The sequence below is a fragment of the Dermacentor andersoni genome, chromosome 10 (assembly GCF_023375885.2).
Source record: "Dermacentor andersoni chromosome 10, qqDerAnde1_hic_scaffold, whole genome shotgun sequence".
NCBI classification, from domain to species: Eukaryota; Metazoa; Arthropoda; class Arachnida; order Ixodida; family Ixodidae; genus Dermacentor; species Dermacentor andersoni.
Genome location: NC_092823.1, coordinates 115119053 through 115137425, shown reverse-complemented (window position 1 = coordinate 115137425; position 18373 = coordinate 115119053). Strand labels below are relative to the sequence as shown.

Sequence of the window (18373 nt, the reverse complement as noted above, 5' to 3'; positions counted from 1 at the left end):
TATCTGTGCTCATAAAGAGGGGGAAATAATGCCCGGGAATGGAGGAATGCTTGGCAATCGGATGTGCCTGGGACGTCTTTGTGTCCCACGTGTGTCAAGGGTAGTTAAGGGCGCGTTGCTGGTCCTCGAACCCACAGGGGTACGTGCCATTAGCTTGGACCCCCTTCTGCACTATCACCAGGATTGGCTCACTTGATGATTTGTTTTTATCAACATTTTTCAACACATTTCTTTCCAGATCCTAGCCATAGACAGCGTCGCTGTAAAATTGTTTTCATTGTTGGAATGCTTCAGTAACTTTGCCGGCGGAGCATCGCGATAAAAAAAGATTTGACGATGCCCGAAAAGATGTCCTGTCATATATTACAGCGATAGCTTTAGGTCCCTTTTACTAGGAAAGCACGGCCACACTAGCATTACGGTGCGTTGACCATGAGCAAAAATGTTCTAGCAATCACAGTGCGGCGCATGCCATGTTCTCCGGTCTCTTCCTTGAAGCACCACCAGTAAGCGCTCGCCTGCGCGGCTGCGGCGTGCGGGGGAAATATAAAAAGGAACCAGAAAGCTCGTCTTTGGCATAGCTTTTTCCGGTAACGATTACGTCTGCGTAAGCTGCAGATCTCCGGAAGCGCGAGAAGTCAGCGAATCTTTATTGCTACTGCGTTCCGCCCTTAAAGACGAAGCCTAAGAGTCTCCCAATTTTTTTTTAGATTCAAACCTTTAGCTCGCAATAAGCAGCCATTTTTTATATTTGAATTACTAACTAGACTGCCAAAGTCTCCCTTGTGAACGCACCTGCAAAAGCATGCACTTGGCAAAAAGGCGCTCATGCTGTTGGCTTTCGATGCTCTGGCGAAAAGTGCACTGAAACCTTTTTTATTAATATATGGTGCTTCGGAGAGGTTGGCTGCTTTAATTGGCACCGGCTGCTCCTATACACATAGATATATAAAACAACTAATTAGCTTAAGGGCCTCAAAACAAAGTCATCTTCGAACCAAAATATCACAAACTCCCATCGCATAAGCACACTAATACAACAACACTAAAACTGAAAGTCAACTCAGAAATACAGCAACGCAAATTCCAGTCACATAAATACAATAAAACTCTGGTCACAAACTAGAACAAAATCAGGGCACATAATAAAGCACGGGTTAGGTTCTAATGAAATGCATGAATTCAGACATTGAATGGGGCAAAGTAGGCTCGAATTTGTCACATAGAGTGAGCTTATTAAAAATGGACATTTTACTCAATAGTTTCTGATAATATTGGCCACTTCTACAAATTTCTGGTGGGCTAGCGACGCTCGTCATTGCAATGAATATATTGGCCAATGACCTAAGATCTTCCTGAGGCTGAGTGGCCATTAAATGGCGTGCTAAACGCAGCCACTGTGTCTCATGCCGCGCATATTCTAACAGAAGATGCTGTATATCCTCATCTGCGCGGACACAAATGCATTCCCGACTATCAGCTCTTGAAAGTTATTGTAGGTGTTTTTTATACACTCTACCGAGCCACAGACGGTGAATCAACGTTTTCAAAAGCTATGGTTACATCCAGTGGGGACGGAATTTAAATTTTTAGCGATAAGCCAACGTGAAATAAATATGAAGACTTCGAATTGATCTCACACGACGTCGATCTGCAACCACTGCCTGATATCTTAGTGTGCACCACAATTTCCCTCCTGTTAGACGGAGTCCATATGTGACGTTGTTAGAAAGCGTTTGACGAGCTATCTGCGACGTACACAAGGAGATTGCAGCGACCGGGTATCCACTAGAAAATTTTTTGCAGTTCTCTTCGCTTACCGTTGTGAGTTTCTATACTTTCTCTAACCTAACCCTATGTTTTGCGAATTGATGATACCACCATGTAGTGACAAGGAAGCTTCCTGCGAGTCACAAAGGACGAACTATTGGTTTCCTTTTTGCATTTAACTTATGTATCGTAAGAAAGACAATACTGCACGAAGCTCCGTTGTCGTTGATGATGTGATATGAGAGAATTTAAACAATTGTAATCGGTTCCAATCTGGCATGACAAAGGCGGATGTTGAAGAATTAGTTTCTCAAGAACCATCTACGTGTGCTTAAATATGACCAGGGTATCGGAACTATATCTGGAACAACGCTAATTGTTGTGCTGCTAGCATAAACATATCTTGATTCCGAATGATTCCTTCAGTTGAAAGATCTATTTTGGGAGTGATCAGTCGACACTGAGAGTAGAAGATGTGTGAGGTACAAAGCTTGCGATTTGGTAGTAGATTTTTGTAGACGAGAATCACCGTATTGATGCAAGCCCCGTCTCTCTCAATAACTGCATTTGCTAGTGGGTGCTTTTTGTGCTGCACTGGAGCGCGAAAGAAGTGTCGACAGGTTTTAACCGTCCACATAATAGGAAATGGAGGATGACGTGCCCTTGAAATGACTGAACTTGAGGTTGCTCGAGGAACGCCTGAGCATACTGTATGGCTTCTAGCTATTAACCATTAGAGCCTCTCTTAAGATAAACGGAAAACTTCATCTAAAACAGATGAAGAATATGCCATCTTTTGCTTTATAAGTTCATTTTGTACTTTTGGTAGTGATGAACCCGACGTCGTACCTGCTACGCGGCGAGGAAAATGTGCTATTGAATTTATTTATTTCTTAAGGGCTTTACTGTGATAATTCCAAGAAAGTTCTCTGTCTATTATAACTCCCGGAAATTTGTGTTGTTTTACATTGTCCAAACGTTCTCCCTGAAGGCGCAGCTGAAGGTCCTCTAGACATTCTCTGGTGAAGGGTGGCACAGCCGTCTTGTTGTAAGACAGTTCTATTTCCCTTTAAAAATATGTCCGCAATGCTTAGGCCTTCCTGCAACGCAGGTTGAACGAGGTTTGCGCACCAACCAGAGGCACACATACAAACATCATCCGGATGCTTAATGCAGTGTAATGCAGGTGGAAGTCCCCAGGATGAATCCGCCATCGCATAACTGAAGGAAAACGGCCTTAAGACGTGTTGATCTTGTTGAACTCCTTGACTAAGACTGAAATTAGTCAAGTCTGAACTTGTTTCTTTGTGTGTTTAAATAAATATTGATCTGCCATTCAAGAAGTTAGATATCAACCGTAGTGCCCATGCAGGGACTCCCAGTTCTGAGAGACCACATAATAAATGGGCATAGCTAACGGTGTCGAAGGCTCGGTAATGTGGAAAATCACCACTATTGTGACATTTTCTTTATGGCCTCCACTGCGGTACTTTGTTGGTCGTGTTTCGGTTCATTTTAGGAGAGAAATGGTTACCTATAATTTGTGATTGAAATATTCGAAGGTTAATGGAACAAATGAGTCCCACTTTCCAAAAAAGCCGTGTGGTGTTATTGGGACAGATGCTTAGCGCTTTTAAAATCTAGATGCATATGTGTAAGGAAGTGCAATTAGTTAAACTACTTCTAAGCACCCAATTTACCTATCGGACAAAACCTTTCCAGAGTGTTGGCTGCCGAGGGTAGTGGGCAGAAATAATTTTGTATTGAGACCCTTGAGAGTCAAATGGGCTTGTGCGTACCACGTTTTTGAAATATCACTCAGTACTACTGGGACAAATAAATACTTCCCATTTTAGGTGAACGCCTGTTGCGGAAAAGCGAAATTTGCAATGAAATATTTGTAAGCACTTCGTTTATTGATGCCCCACAAAAGAATTTCAGCAGTTTTGTTAAGAATATATGGTGCCCTAGAATAGCTTATAGTCGATAGTCATCGGGAGTTGGGTTCTACCTGAATGTCTCATAGTCTAAAACGCATAATATTAATGTAACAGATATATCATAGTTCACAGGAAATTGAAATTTTTTTATTGTTATAGAAATGGGGCTTCAGTGTGCAAGTTGGCACGTGTGTAGAGGAAGGAGTCAGTGCATTGTCACGGCAGTAAAAATTAATCGTGGTGAACAGATGTTTTATTTCCAACGTGTAGCCACGGAAACCAACAATGTTCGTTGCCTGACGGACAATATTCTTATGCGTTTTAGGCAGATTTCATAGTACTTGAAATGGCTTCTTTGAACGCTACGAAGGAGACTCAGAAAACATAGTTCTCTAGGCTTTCTTAAGCCAGGCCAATCTTCGGTGTCTACATGTGGTCGCGATAACTGCCAATGGTATTTCTACATTTAATTGAGGCCCTAGCGCCGCGACGTTATGTTAGTGATCTCTGTAGGGCGTCCTCCCCTATCGCGTGATGTTCTCCATGGTCGTGATTGCTGTCAGTATGGCAATGGTTCGCAAAAAATTAATAAGCTACCTCTCGGAGCGGAAAACGCATAGCTCGAGAATTTCAATGCGTTGCTTTCTTTATATTCTTTTTTTCTAAATGCACGCTCATGGGACTTGTCGAGGCAAATGAGAGGTATATATAGAGAAGTGGGTACGCGATGGTTACATCTATCGGCAGACCGATGCAAAAGTGATCTCAGACATGCTTTGTACACTGATGCTCTTTGGTCTTGGCAGCCTTGCACTTGTCGAAGGCTTTGTGCAGTATCCGGACGTTACTTCTTGTTCAGGCAAGTGTGGACCGCCATAATAATTACAAGCGCTGGCGTTATAAAGCTATTGTTGAAACGTCAAAATTCCGGACGCTCTTACCTATATTCGCAAAGCTGTTCTTTCCGAGGTGCAATCTACTTGAAACCCTATTGTTCGTGGCAATGTCATTTCAGGTAAATGTGCGGACAAATGCTTGATTTTATTTAGCGGTTGCTAGCAGTTAACGGTCACCTGTTCTAATATGTTCGCAAGAAGATTGTTTGGTGCCTCTACTAACGCACTATTCAAGTATACTACCGGCTTTATATGTACGGACCTGCAATTATTGAGTTGAAGGTGTATGTGCGCCAAATATTCGGAGTAGGCTCGAATCGCTGCCACATGAGCATTGCTCGTAATTGGCGGGCCCGCCCTGAACTTGGTAAGCGTCAAGCCAGACCTTTTTCGCGTTTTCTGTACTATGACCCACACCTCACCTCTGTAACTATTTGCCACGTGGCTGCCGTGAGTGGTACACTGCAGTTATACTATATACTGGTCCATCAATTGTAGCGTCATGTTTCATGCGACGTGTGATTCCATGGAATCTTGCGATTGCAAATCATGCCGTAGGATAATAATGATTCATAGCCTTGATGCCTAGCCTGCCGCACCAATGGGTCGCTCCAGGATACCGACACTTATTGAATGTGCACATTCTAACAGTAACTTCTGCGTTACTCCTCTGGTGCAGATAGCGATGTAGTCACCATGAGCGACGTCTCAGTTGAGGACGCACAAATCGGGAAAAACAGGCGCCTGAACTTCACGCTCACCATCAGGGAGCCTTTGGATTCAAACCCCACGTTGCAAATCACCATAACGAAGGCCACGGGTGACATAGCTGAATGCCATAATTCCATCGGATCATGGTAAGTGATGACCGCCATCTGGCGATATGTAAGTAAGCTTGCCTCTGACTGCAGCGCGATATCAATTTTGCATGGAAATTTATGTAAGGACTTTTTACAATTGCACGCTTCCTCCTAGTGACTCGATGAGTGTGTGTGTGTAATTAATGAGGACAATTTTTGTCCCGTGGACTGCGTATTATGTACTGCCGGTGCCAATATACTACCACTGGATGGATCCCTTTATATTTCGGTCCTTTTATTCGTACGCTATCTTCTCTAGTTTCCAGAAGTCATGCGCAGGCTTTTGCACGTGCTCCTGTTCTTTGGCTATATGTTGAATGCTTCTTTTTCGGCGTCATGCGATGGATGAAAGTCGGGGCCATATAAAGGTGCAAACCACACATTTAAAAAAGAAAAACCTATGATTAAGAACCCAACGAGAGCGAGCAAACTTTTAAATCGTTTTTGTATAGCGTAGATGTTCCCCAAATCTTTTCAAGAACGCACGCTAATTAATCATTATCATTGACCACAGTGGTGCATTGCACAGAGTCTTATGAATTCATAATGTTTAAGGAGCCAATGAAACTCCTGGTCCCGAGGCGCCTGAATGGTATTTTATCCATCTGGAGTTCTTTAATGTATTTGAAAGCGTGCTACGTAAACACTTTTGCATTTGCCGCCCCCTGAAACCCGGTGACCCTACAGGGTCATCCAGCCGGCGACCTTTGTTCTCAGCAGCAGAACACCATAGCAACCCAGCTACCACGGAATCGGGGTCACTAAATATTCGGGAAAGCGTCTAAAAAGAAAACATCTGTCTAAGAAAACGTCTGAAGTTACTCCCTGGACGACCCGTGAAATGTTTCACATCAAAAGGAAAGTCAATGGCTTAAGACGACAAGTTATTTCTTGTGTCATAGCTGCTAGCTTTCGAATAAAATTAAATCTAGAAGTCAGAGATTCCAAACTACGCTACTTACATTGAGAAAACAATGAGGAATTCTTTCTTTTTTTCCGTTGAATCTTTCTTAGTTTGACAAGTTTGTGCGTTTCACTGTGAGGCGTTTAAATATGCTTTTTTTTCAGCCTTAACAAACTGTGTGGTGGAACATCGACGACGGAACAGTATCTGGGAGAGGAGTGGAACAATACATGCCCCGTTCCAAAGATAACGACACGGATAAGCGCTGAATCGGTGCTGACGAATTCATTTCAAGCCCTGGTCGGAGTAAGTTTCAGAACTCTATTTCTTGCGTGCTATGACGTTATTGCCCTCAGTATGGTCTTTGTTTTTAGAGCGAACGTATTATTCACGCTGATGTCCGGTGGGCGCCACTAAATATTTGAGAAAGCGTCTAAAGAGAAAAAAATCTGTTTAAAATAACATCTGAAGTTACTACCTGGGTGACGCGCGAAATCTTCGACATCAAAAGGAAAGTCAAGGGCTTAAGACTACAAGATATTTCTCGCGTCAAAGTTGCTAGCTTTCCAATAAAATTAAATCTAGCAGTAAGCGAGGCTAAACTACGCTAGTTTTAGCATACGGTGCCCAACTTCATTCGGACTGCTCCTAACAAGTTTTGTGGATTTCTTATCAGAAAACACAAATCAGTGGACGAGATTCTGCATGACGGAAATCTCATCATCGAGAAACAAGATATTGACACAAAGATGTGGGGCTCCCGCACTGCAGAACGGCGCGCGCAAAGGTCGGCGCCATGAAAGAGGATGAAGTGCGTAAGCTGCACGCTTCTCTTCTGGCCCGCCACTAAAGAGAAACGTATCTTTTGTAACACTCCGTCTCCAACCTACGTTACATTTTTCTGGTGGAGGTGCGGGGTGCATGCTACCACTCCCAGATCGAACACCGTCTACAAGCCCAGTACGAAGTCCGGTCGAGCTGACTCCTGCACACGTACGGACAAGCCGCCGACTTCAAGGACTGCCACCTGAGCACGAGCCGGTACCCAACCAAGTCAGAAGGATCAGTACGTCGGTTCCATCATCTTCCTCGACCGCGCCGACCGAGCTCGTCCTCAACCAGCCGCGAATCCCTACGTCCTTCCATGGGGACACGTTCGAGGATGTAGAGGACTGGCTCGACCACTTTGAGCGTGTCGCAGAATACAACGGCTGGACTACAGAGCGCTAGCTACGCAACGCCTACTTTTCCCTCGAGGACTATGCGCGGACATGGTTCGAGAACCGTGAGACGGCCCTATCGACATGGGACGAATTCCGACGGCAGCTAATCGGCACATACGCCAGCCTCGATCGCAAGGAGCGAGCTAAATCTGCAATTCAGGCTAGAGTACAGCGGCCGAACGAAAGCGTCGCAATGTTTGTTGAAGATATGTGCCGACTTTTCCGACGCGCGGATCCCTCCATGCCGGAAGAAGTTCAGGAACTTGATGCGCGGTGTCAAGCAAGAGTTATTCGGTGGCCTAATACGCAATTCACCAAAGACCGTTGCAGAGTTTCTTGCGGAAGCCATATCAATGGAAAAGGCACTGCAGCAGCGAACACGGCAGTACAACCGCGACGTGTCGACTCTATCGCGTGACCCTCTCGCTATGCCCTTGGACAATACCGACGCCTTGCGGGAGCCCCACATGTTTGTGTCAATATTGCGAAATGGTTCGACTGGTACTTTAGCAGTATAATTTTTTAGCTCGTCAGATCTCCCCCTTTCTGATCTCATCACATACAATGATCACCGGTGTCGACGAAAGCAGTTACTTGATAGCCGTGAACAGAAAACGGAACGTCAGCGGAAACTTTGGTGCCAGGTGAGTGGTCGGCAACTGGACGATCACGTGTCGATTGCTCTTCGCTCACACGTTGCGTCGAGGAGGGAACTTTGCATATAGCGGCCTCACTCCGGCATGTTGCTGTTCCTACTTTCTAGTAAGCACTGCGGCTAGGAGCACAAAGCGCCTAGGAGATGGTGATCGAGCCTTCCGTCACTGTGGAACCGCACGATGATGATATCCTGCCAAATACGCTTCGATTTCTTGAGCGCGCTCGCCGTAGCGCAGGCAACGATGCGTCCGGGTTAAAGCCACGGATACCCATTTGGCGGAACGTACCGTCCCGGTAAATGTGACCGGCTCCCTCCGCAGTGGTAAAACAGTCGACGATCGTCGGCCATGCGCCTTCATCATGTTCAGTCGTGGGTCACTGTATGTAGTCGTGCGCGTAGTTGCGGCTCTTGGAAACCGCGGTGCTGCCTCTCCCGTAGGAGACGAGAAGCTGACTGTAGTTGGAAATGGTGCGCGCACCGCTCCGGCATAACTGATCAAGGGGGCGGGGGACGCGAAAGCTTGCACTACATGCCGGATCTGAAGATCTAAGCGGTTGATAAAAAACATTGACAATTTCGGGGACCAAGTTCGTTTTTCAACCAGGTTAAAATTGAAAAAGAAAAACAAAAAGACAGCTTCCCCACAGTGCTTCTGCTGCGATTCTTTTTCAAATATGGCGCAAAAGAAGGAGTTTGGGAGTGTGCAAAGCACCAGGATCCAACCACGTGGTGGCAGGGACTTTGCTTGAACCAACCCTTGAGCCCCCTGCCTGTCGCGTACTGCAGATTCCCCCTTCTTTTGGGGCATGTGAAAGAAACTGCTCCGAGATGGCAATGTACTCACCAAGCTACCCAACAGGCTCACAGGGGATGGTGTGCAAAAACTAGTACACGCGCACTTGAATCTCAATGTCCAGAAGGCTTCGTCCGCTGCCCAGCGAACCGTTGACACGTCAAGCAGAAATGAATCGGACACAGATTGGTAGAAATGTGGGTGAAATGTTGATGTCAAATCAATGCCTTGACCTGAAATCGTGCCTTGACTTTGAACCTGGAAGATCAGCTGGGACTTTTGTGATGCAATAATGTAACAATGATATTCTCGTCAGTGATAGAGAAATAAATGCGTCGGGTTTTGATAGTTCTGTTAGCAATAGTCTATTCTCCGTATTTTGTATTTTTCTAAAAAAAACATCATATAAACTAGTTTTCTCACGCCTCTCCAAATTTCGTGAAATTTTACATCTCTAGTCGGATCTCGTCACGAATCACATATTTAATTGCCGTAACGTTCGGGAGGGAACGTGCAACTTGGAACTTTTGGAGTTATTCCCTCCCCACACGCCGTACGAGGTCTGTGGAACTCATTTTCGTTTCCAGCCGCGAGGTAGCAGGCGGTGGCTGTGAGACGATCATATTGCGGCAACCACTGCCGAAGCATCCCCTCTATGGTTGATGCCTCACGAAGAAACTCCGCTGCAGTGGAAGGAGGACTACGCACAAGGCAGGCAACCAATTGCTGTTTCAGTCCACGCATCAAGAGCCGCACCTTCTTCTCGGACATGGAAGGATCCGCTTGCCGAAAAGATCCGAGACATGTCTTCTACGAAGATAGCAACGCCCTTGTGTGGCCTTTGGTTTTATGACGCGAGCACTCGCTCGACTTGTTCTTTCCTATGAGTGCTGCTGTAGGTGTCCCGAAGCTCTAGCCGAAAGTCCCGCCAACTCGTCAGAGGAGATTCGTCGTTCACATACCTTATGCGTGTTGAAGCACCGAGAGCAAAGTAGACGTACCGGATCTACTTGAAGTCATCCCAGTAGTTGAAACTGGTGACTCGTTCGGAGTTATCTAACTAATCTTCAACGTTCTCGAATGCGTCGCCGTGGAAAGATCGAGGTGTGCGTGTTGCGTAAGCAATCCACAGGACAGGAGAAGTTTGGGTCTGATGTATCTGGCCTGCCATAGCGGTGGAAATGCTTCTCGTTGGACTTAACAGCAGATTGAACTCAAGTGGTAGCCCTTGCAGGCGACGGCTTTTTTGGGGCGACTTGGGGTGCGAAAGCTAGGGGCGTCTGCAGCTTCAGGTTCAGATCGCCTCGGGTGTCGCCTAGGTCGACCCAGCACCTCAACCAGTTTGTCGCGAGAGGAAGGGCGAGAGCAGTTCACCGGCGTAGCTGTTTCACGCTCGACACAGAGGAGGCACAGAATTCTGAACAATGGTACAAACATATTTCTTGTCCTGATCTGTGGTCATCGTGAAGATATCGCCAACACATTTGCGTATCACCTCAGTTATTAAATCTGCCGGTCGCATAAGACAGTGAATGGCTCATAGCCCCGTATATACGACTTCCCCATTACGACGACAAAAGGGAAGTGAAATTCTACCCTGGAATAATTCTACGCTGTGGAAGACGACGACGCGATTGGCGCCGATAATTTTTTAATGGTTCCTTTTTGAAAAGTTCCAGAAAACTTTTTTTTTCAGAAACATATTATTACGATATGATTCCGCGAGAGACGAGCCGCCGCGAGAACGACGAAGAAGTTGGTCGGTGCCCTCGGCACGAGCGAGTGTCAGCCTGGCTGCCTGGCTCCAGTGTAAATAGCGTGTAAATAGCATCTCTCGTCTGTGTCTTTCCACACGTAACATTTCTGGTGGATGTGCTGGGTAGGCGCGCAATGTGGTTTGAGATACGGCGGCTCTTAGCCTGTTCAAGGCGACGGCATTCTTTTATAATGGCGTCGATAGTCGACACGTTGCCGAAAACAAGCAAATTGAAAGCGTCGTCGGCGATGCCTTTTAGCACATGTGCCACTTTATCTCCTTCGGACATATGATCGTCAGCTTTACGGCATAGAGCCAAGACGTCGAGGATGTAGGAAACGTATGGCTCTGTAGGTGACTGAACACGAGACGCAAGAGCCTTTCTCGCGGCAGCCTTGCGCCCAATGGGGTCGCCGAACAGTTCCCGCAGTTTTTTTTTTTGAAACTGTCCCAACTGGTTATTTCGTCATCATGTGTTTGGTGCCACACGCGTGGGGTGCCGCCGAGATAAAAGATAACATTGGCGAGCATAAACGTTGGGTCCCACCTGTTATTAGCGCTGGCATGTTCGTAGAGCTTGATCCAGTCGTCGACATCTTGTCCCTCCAGGCCAGAGAACACACCTTGGTCACGATGTGGGGCAACCGTGACGACTGCAGCGGTCGGACAAGCCGAAGCCGTTGCGGAGGCGGGTTCGTCACCGGGAGGCATCGTGACAAGCTCGGTGTGCCGACCACTTCGGAGTTCCGTGGTGAGGACGGGGATCGCTGACCTCGCTGATCGCGGACAAAGAAAAAACCGCGTTCATCACACCTGATGGCCTATACCAATTTAAAGTAATGCCGTTTGGATTATGCAACGTCCCTGCCACCTTTGAGCGTATGATGGACTCCTTGCTCCAAGGTTTCAAATGGTCCACATGCCTCTGCTACATCGACGACGTCATCGTCTTCTCGCCAACGTTCGACACTCACCTTGAGCGTCTCACAACTATACTTGATGTATTTCGAAAGGCGAAGCTGCAACTTAACTCATCCAAATGTCGTTTTGGCCACAGACAAATTACTCTTCTGGGCCATCTAGTTGACGCTTCTGGAGTACAGCCTGACCCCGACAAAACTCGCGTTGTCCGAGAGTTTCCGGTTCCGAAGACAGCCGCAGATGTTCGAAGTTTTGTAGGGCTGTGCTCATACTTTCGTCGTTTTGTTCCAGATTTTGCGACAATTGCTAGGCCCCTAACTAATCTTTTGAAGAAAGGCGTAAAATTCTCGTGGGGTACTGCAGAAGCCGCCGCCTTCTCTCGTCTCGTCACTCTTCTAACCTCATCACCCATTCTTGCCCACTTCGACCCTGATGCCCCTACAGAATTACGTACAGATGCCAGCGGTCCTGGCGTAGGTGCCGTCGTAGCCCAGCGTCAGCGTGGCCAGGATCGCGTTATTGCTTATGCGAGCCGCCTCCTTACACCATCGGAGCGCAACTATTCCATTACGGAACGCGAATGCCTTGCTGTTGTCTGGGCGGTTGCAAAGTTCCGTCCTTACCTTTACGGTCGCCCTTTTTCCGTAGTCACTGACCATCATGCTCTTTGCTGGCTCTCATCGCTAAAAGATCCTACAGGCCGGCTTGGTCGATGGGCTTTGAGGCTACAGGAATTTTCATATTCCGTGGTGTACAAGTCTGGCCGCCTGCACCAAGACGCTGACAGTTTGTCGCGTTACCCTGTCGACGACTCTGACTCCTCCAATATTGCCAGCGCTTCTTGCGTATTCTCGGTATCCCAGCTGCTTCATTTCGCCGACGAGCAACGCCGTGACGCCTACATCAGAGCACTCATCGACCGTTTTGAACACTCTCCGGCCGATGCTACTCTACGCCTCTTCGTCCTCCGCGACGGTACTCTGTACCGTCGTAACCTTCATCCAGACGGCTCTGAGTTCCTGCTTGTAGTACCTAAACACCTCCGCTCCACCGTTCTAGAAGAGCTTCACGACGCACCAACGGCAGGACACCTCGGCGTATCTCGAACCTATGACCGTGTACGTCGCCGTTTTTTCTGGCCGGGCCTTGCCCGTTCCGTACGACGTTACGTCGCCGCTTGTGAACTTTGCCAACGACGCAAGAAGCCTTCCCAGCTCCCCGCTGGTTACCTGCAGCCGCTCGACATCCCTACCGAGCCCTTCCATCGTGTCGGCTTGGACCTTCTAGGCCCATTTCCGGAATCTACATCAGGAAACAAGTGGGTTGCATTCGCGGTGGACTACGCGACCCGCTACGCCGTAACCCGTGCTCTTCCGACCAGTTGTGCAACTGATGTTGCGGACTTCCTGCTACATGATATCATATTGATGCATGGTGCTCTGCGTCAATTGCTTACAGACCGCGGCCGCACCTTTTTGGCCAAAGTCATTGACGACATCATGCGTGCCTGCTCAATACAGCATAAATTTACCACCTCCTACCACCCCAAACGAACGGCCTCACTGAGCGTTTGAACCGCACCCTTACAGACATGCTATCCAAATACGTTTCCGACGACCACCGTGACTGGGACCTGGCTCTACCTTACATTACCTTTACATATAACTCTTCCCGTCTCGAAACTGCTGGCTTTTCCCCGTTTTACCTCTTGTATGGCCGCGAACCGACGCTACCACTGGACACTGTGCTTCCGTCCGCCACAGCTTCAACTAGCGATTATGCCCGTGATGCAATCGCCCATGCTGACCATGCTCGCCAACTTGCGCGCGCTCGTCTACAAGTGTCTCAAGACAAGCAGAAACAACGCTACGACCTCCGTCACCGTGATGTCCATTTTGTGCCCGGAGCCCTCGTGTTGCTTTGGTCACCATCGCGTAAAGTCGGCCTTTGTGAAAAAACTGCTTTTCTGTTACACAGGCCCATATCGCGTGATACGCAAAGTGACCGATGTCACGTATGAAATCGTTCTAGCCACGCCCACGACGTCCGCCGCTGTGACAACCAGTGACATTGTCCACGTTGCCCGACTCAAGCCCTACAACTCTCCATGCCCCTTGGATATTTAACAGCACAGTGACGGTGCTTTTGCCGCCGAGGGGTAATATTACGATATGATTCCGCGAGAGACGAGCCGCCGCGAGAACGACGAAGAAGTTGGTCGGTGCCCTCGGCACGAGCGAGTGTCAGCCTGGCTGCCTGGCTCCAGTGTAAATAGCGTGTAAATAGCATCGCTCGTCTGTGTCTTTCCACACGTAACAATATGTTCTTACCCTTGTGCCAGAGACCGCTCTGGGTCCCAGATGTGACAAAGGTAGTTCAAGGACGAGTTACAGGTCACGGAACCCACAGGTGTATGTGCCATTGAGCGTGGACCCTTTCTGCACTATCACCAGGATCGGCCCACATCATAATAGTTACTGGACATAGAGGCCACGAATCTCAATATCTGAGCCATATACACCATTGCTGTAAACAAAACCGACTCCTGAGCCAGACAACATACTCAATCTTCTTATTCATAGCGTTATCTCATTTAGATATAATATTTCGCACATCTTTGTCTTCATTTCGGCTTCCTGGAGACTGGCTGACTGCCCGTGTTATCCTTGTACTAAAGAATGGGGATTCCAAACGAATAGCAAACTTTCGTCCCATATGGCTTATCTCCACATGTTGTACTTGTTGATCATATAATAGCTAATGAAATTAACAAGTTTTTGGGAAACCGAGACATTTTTTCAGCCCGGCAGCAGTTTCCTAAAGCGCTTTCTAACTTTAACGCCAATTAACAGCTCTTATTCATTATTTCGCTAGCATACTGGAAAGTTCTGAGCAAAATGGCCTCATACTTTTGGATCTCGAGATAAAAACATTTGAACTTCTTATACACTCAAAGCTAATAAAAGACTTGAACCTCTCAATTTACCCACTTATGTTATTAATTGGAGTGCTGCTTACCTTTACTAATCGCTGGCAATTCGTTGTTATTGATACTTACTTCTATAGTGAACTTTCAGTACCTTCTGGCGTTCCCCAGGGTAGTGTTTCGGGGCCGTTGTCCCTTAACGTATATATTAACGACATTGTTGACACTGTTACTGGACCTGCAAAAAATTAAATTGCGTGCTGACGACTGTTTGCTCTTTAGCAAAATTACCTGCCCTCAAGGTCCAATCACATGAAATTCCAACCTTGAAAACATTCAGTCTTTGTGCGCTCATTGGAATACGGAACATAAAATAAGCGAAAAAGTCGTCATAAAGATTATGAAAAAAATTGATAAGCTTTTGTTTCCCTGCAGCCTTGTATATCGGCCACTTTCGAGGTTAGCGAATAACCATATCTAGGTGTCACATGAACAAGTAACCTCAGCTCGGATTCCCAGATTTCTTACTTATGCGGCTCTGTTTTCCAGAAACTTCGCCTGCTTAGACACAAATGAAAAATTGGCAGTGGCTTAGCTCGGATAAGCCAGGGTATAAGTAGTGAAAGCTAAGGGATAGCATGGTTAGCCTTGGTTAATCTTGAATGCAAGTGCAGGTTAGTCTGGTTGTCTAGCTATGTTGCGGCGTTTAGCTAGTTGTTCGGCACGCTGTCGTCTATTTCCTCGGCGATTCGTTTCGTCTTCATCTCCTTCCGATGTCGATTCCAGGCCCCCTCCTGCTTATCAGAATTGTCGCCGTCCATACCGCCGCTTCAACTATGACTGCGGCAAACGCGAGCTCTCCTTTTCAATCCTCCGACATGTTATCAGGCATGCGACGCAGCTGGCTAAGCGAGCGGAGGCGAGCGCAACGACGAGGAACGCGGCCGAGGCCGAGGCGGAAAGGCGCGGCGCTGCGCAGCGGCGGAACACCTGTGGCTCGGCGCTGCATGCGCAGTAGTGACTAGGGAGCCAGAGAGAGAAATATCCGCTGCGAGGCGCGCGTTGTGACGTCATGTGCCTCCTCAGAGCACCGCCATGGCGAAATCGCAAGTTCGCGGCCAGTAAAGCTTTTGCTTTAAAAAAGATGCTCCCGCTGGAACAGGTCAAATTGCGTATACATCCCTCACCCGTCCTTAACTGAAATATGCAGCTAAGATGTGGTATCTTTATACTAAAACTAACATTAATGATTTAGAAATGATTCAGCGTAAACCAGTATGGTTTATCTTTTCAAAATATCGCTTAACTGACTTTCCAAGTGAACGAATGATTGCTCATGATATTCAATCATTGCAATTAAGAAGAGCCAATCCCAGACCTAAATTTCTTTTTTTACTTATTAAAGGCAAATCATGTCTTCCTTCCCCACCTTACATACATCTAATTACCGGCCACAGAACAAGGCATTGTCACTCTCCGTCACTAACACCTTACACTGCCAGAACTAACGTTTTCAAGTATTTTTTTCTGCCCTCGCCCAATAACAGAGCGGAACAGGCTGCCCAATCAACGACTGATCTGCAGTGACTCGATAACATATATGTAATTAAATTGGCTTAGTTCCTCATGTTTACTTACCCTCCTGTAGAACCAGCTGCTTAATGAACCGGTTATTTTTGCTGTTGTTTTTCTAGTTCATTAATGACTTCTGATTTTGCAATTCTGAAGCTTTGCTCCATAAAATGAGGTCGTTTTATTCTTTATATAAAGTAACATTTTGCATTTCTTTTCTAACATGCTTGTGATAATATTTTTGGGTTGTCCTTCCATTCCACATGTACTGATTTATTGTGTATTTACTTTACCGCTTCTGCTTGGGCCTTCAAATGACTGAAATATTTCGAAAATAAATAAATAAATAAATAAATAAATAAATAAATGAATAGATAATCAATCAAAATCGAAGCCCACCATTCCTAGATGACTTCGACAGTATTGTGCTTGAGATTGTTGACGTAGGTGTTAAAGTATCCTCGTGCTTCAGTTTTAGTTCTTCTATGATCTGTTGTCTGTGTAATATTTTCCTCTGACATATTCATTTTCATTTTATGTTATAAAAGTAGGCGCCACTTTTATCACATGTTATCTTGCTGTAAGTAAAAAAAAACAGCATTTTGCCATGTACTTGCTGTCTCAAATCAATCTTACAATAATTTATTTCGCTTCATAGAAAGGGGCCTGAAATTAGTGAACGTACCCGTATAATCCGCTTGACATCTAGCTTGCAGCATTTCTGTGGTTTATGAATTCCAACCTCTTAAGTTGCTTTGTTCGAACTTTTCTTGGGCTATACCTATTTTAGAGCATGAGAGGAACAGTTGATGCGCGGAAACTTCATGAAATATTCGTTTCAGAAGCTTTTCTTTCGCAAGTCTGTGTGAACACACAGGCACACACATGTCATGATCTTGGATTGTAGCGCGAAGTGAACACGGACACAGAAAGGAGCAGACAGGACGAGCGCTAACTCTCAATTAAATTTTGATTAAAACGAAGAATATATATATAGGTGATTGCAAAAACCGCAGCATAAGGCCATGACAAGGTAAAAAACATCAGTAAAAAACATCACCTATATATATGTTCCTCGTTTTAATAAAAAATTTAGTTGGGAGTTAGCGCTCGTCCTGTCTGCTCCTTTCTGTGTCCCTGTTCACTTCGCGCTACAATCCAAGATCATGTCGCCGTACCAACTCGCTCAACTTTCACTCGTTTTGCACACACATGTCGTTTCACAGTTCTTTATAAAATTTTCGTTTCAGGTGGCCCCAACGACAATCAACATGGCATTTGAAGTTTTTAATGGAGGTTCATCTGTGGGTTGCGAGTCATTCGATGTCTACATAAGAGCCGCAGACAAGGACCACGAGAGAAGAAAGCAGCGTAAACCCCTGAAATGGGGAGGTCACTAGGATGATGTGTGATCTTCGATGATGCAAGGGCCGGATATGACCAAACAGCACCATGACACAGGATGATGTGTTTTCAGCGAATTCAGGATAAAATGGAAAAATTGTGTGCGAATGATATGAATAATATTGGTCTAAAATGCATAGAAATCTGTCACTATCAATTATGTAAAATGAATAGCTAATAAAATAATGGCATATACTAGTGTGGCAAAATTTCAAAATTTCATTAGAATAGATGATGCTATAAACACATCAGTAACACCAACAGCAGTGCTTCATGAGTGCCCTTAAAGGCTAGCAGTAATAGGCTCTTGCTGCAAATATCTTGGCCAAATGATTTCCCGGATGATTGTTTGGTCGAAAAAGTTTAAACCAGTTTGAAGTTAAAAACCGTTTCGTTAGTAAGAAAGACTGACTGCTGCAAAGGGAGGTTTACATAATATGCGGAAAGAAAAACTTTCTCCTTTCTGTTTGTGTAGCAGGGTATTGGAGAAGAACATGAATAACTAACTGTTAGAGTATTGCCACACTTGCTACATGTCGGAGGGTTGCTTCCAGCCAAAAGGCAAGAGTGAGTACCGTAAGTGTGCCTTATTCTTATTCTGCAAACAGTCGTCTCGTGCTGTTTTCTCCGATATCCAGCGTCGTAGTTTTGACATTCATCAAGTTCAGTTTATTGGATACCTGGATATCTCACTACTTCTATCAGTGCTTCGTCAGCTTCTGTCGTAAGTATGGTTTGATGTCGGTAGCT

The 18373-nt window shown here is 46.0% G+C and overlaps 1 protein-coding gene across 1 annotated transcript; it reads left to right on the top strand.

Moving 5' to 3' along the window:
* The first annotated feature begins 5261 nt into the window (after window positions 1–5261).
* Window positions 5262–17818, top strand: LOC129380313 (uncharacterized). Its single transcript, XM_055061110.2, has 3 exons — window positions 5262–5463; window positions 6535–6676; window positions 17470–17818. Exons 1-3 carry the CDS (start codon window positions 5303–5305, stop codon window positions 17617–17619), a joined length of 453 nt encoding a protein of 150 aa, XP_054917085.1. The 5' UTR covers window positions 5262–5302; the 3' UTR covers window positions 17620–17818.
* The last annotated feature ends 555 nt before the right edge of the window (window positions 17819–18373 follow it).

Coding starts and splice junctions, on each gene's coding strand:
- LOC129380313 (XM_055061110.2), top strand. CDS start 5,303: ATGAGCGACGTCTCAGTTGAGGACGCACAAATCGGGAAAAACAGGCGC. Junction 5,464..6,534: donor CATAATTCCATCGGATCATG/GTAAGTGATGAC, acceptor CTTTTTTTTCAG/CCTTAACAAACTGTGTGGTG. Junction 6,677..17,469: donor CATTTCAAGCCCTGGTCGGA/GTAAGTTTCAGA, acceptor TTTTCGTTTCAG/GTGGCCCCAACGACAATCAA.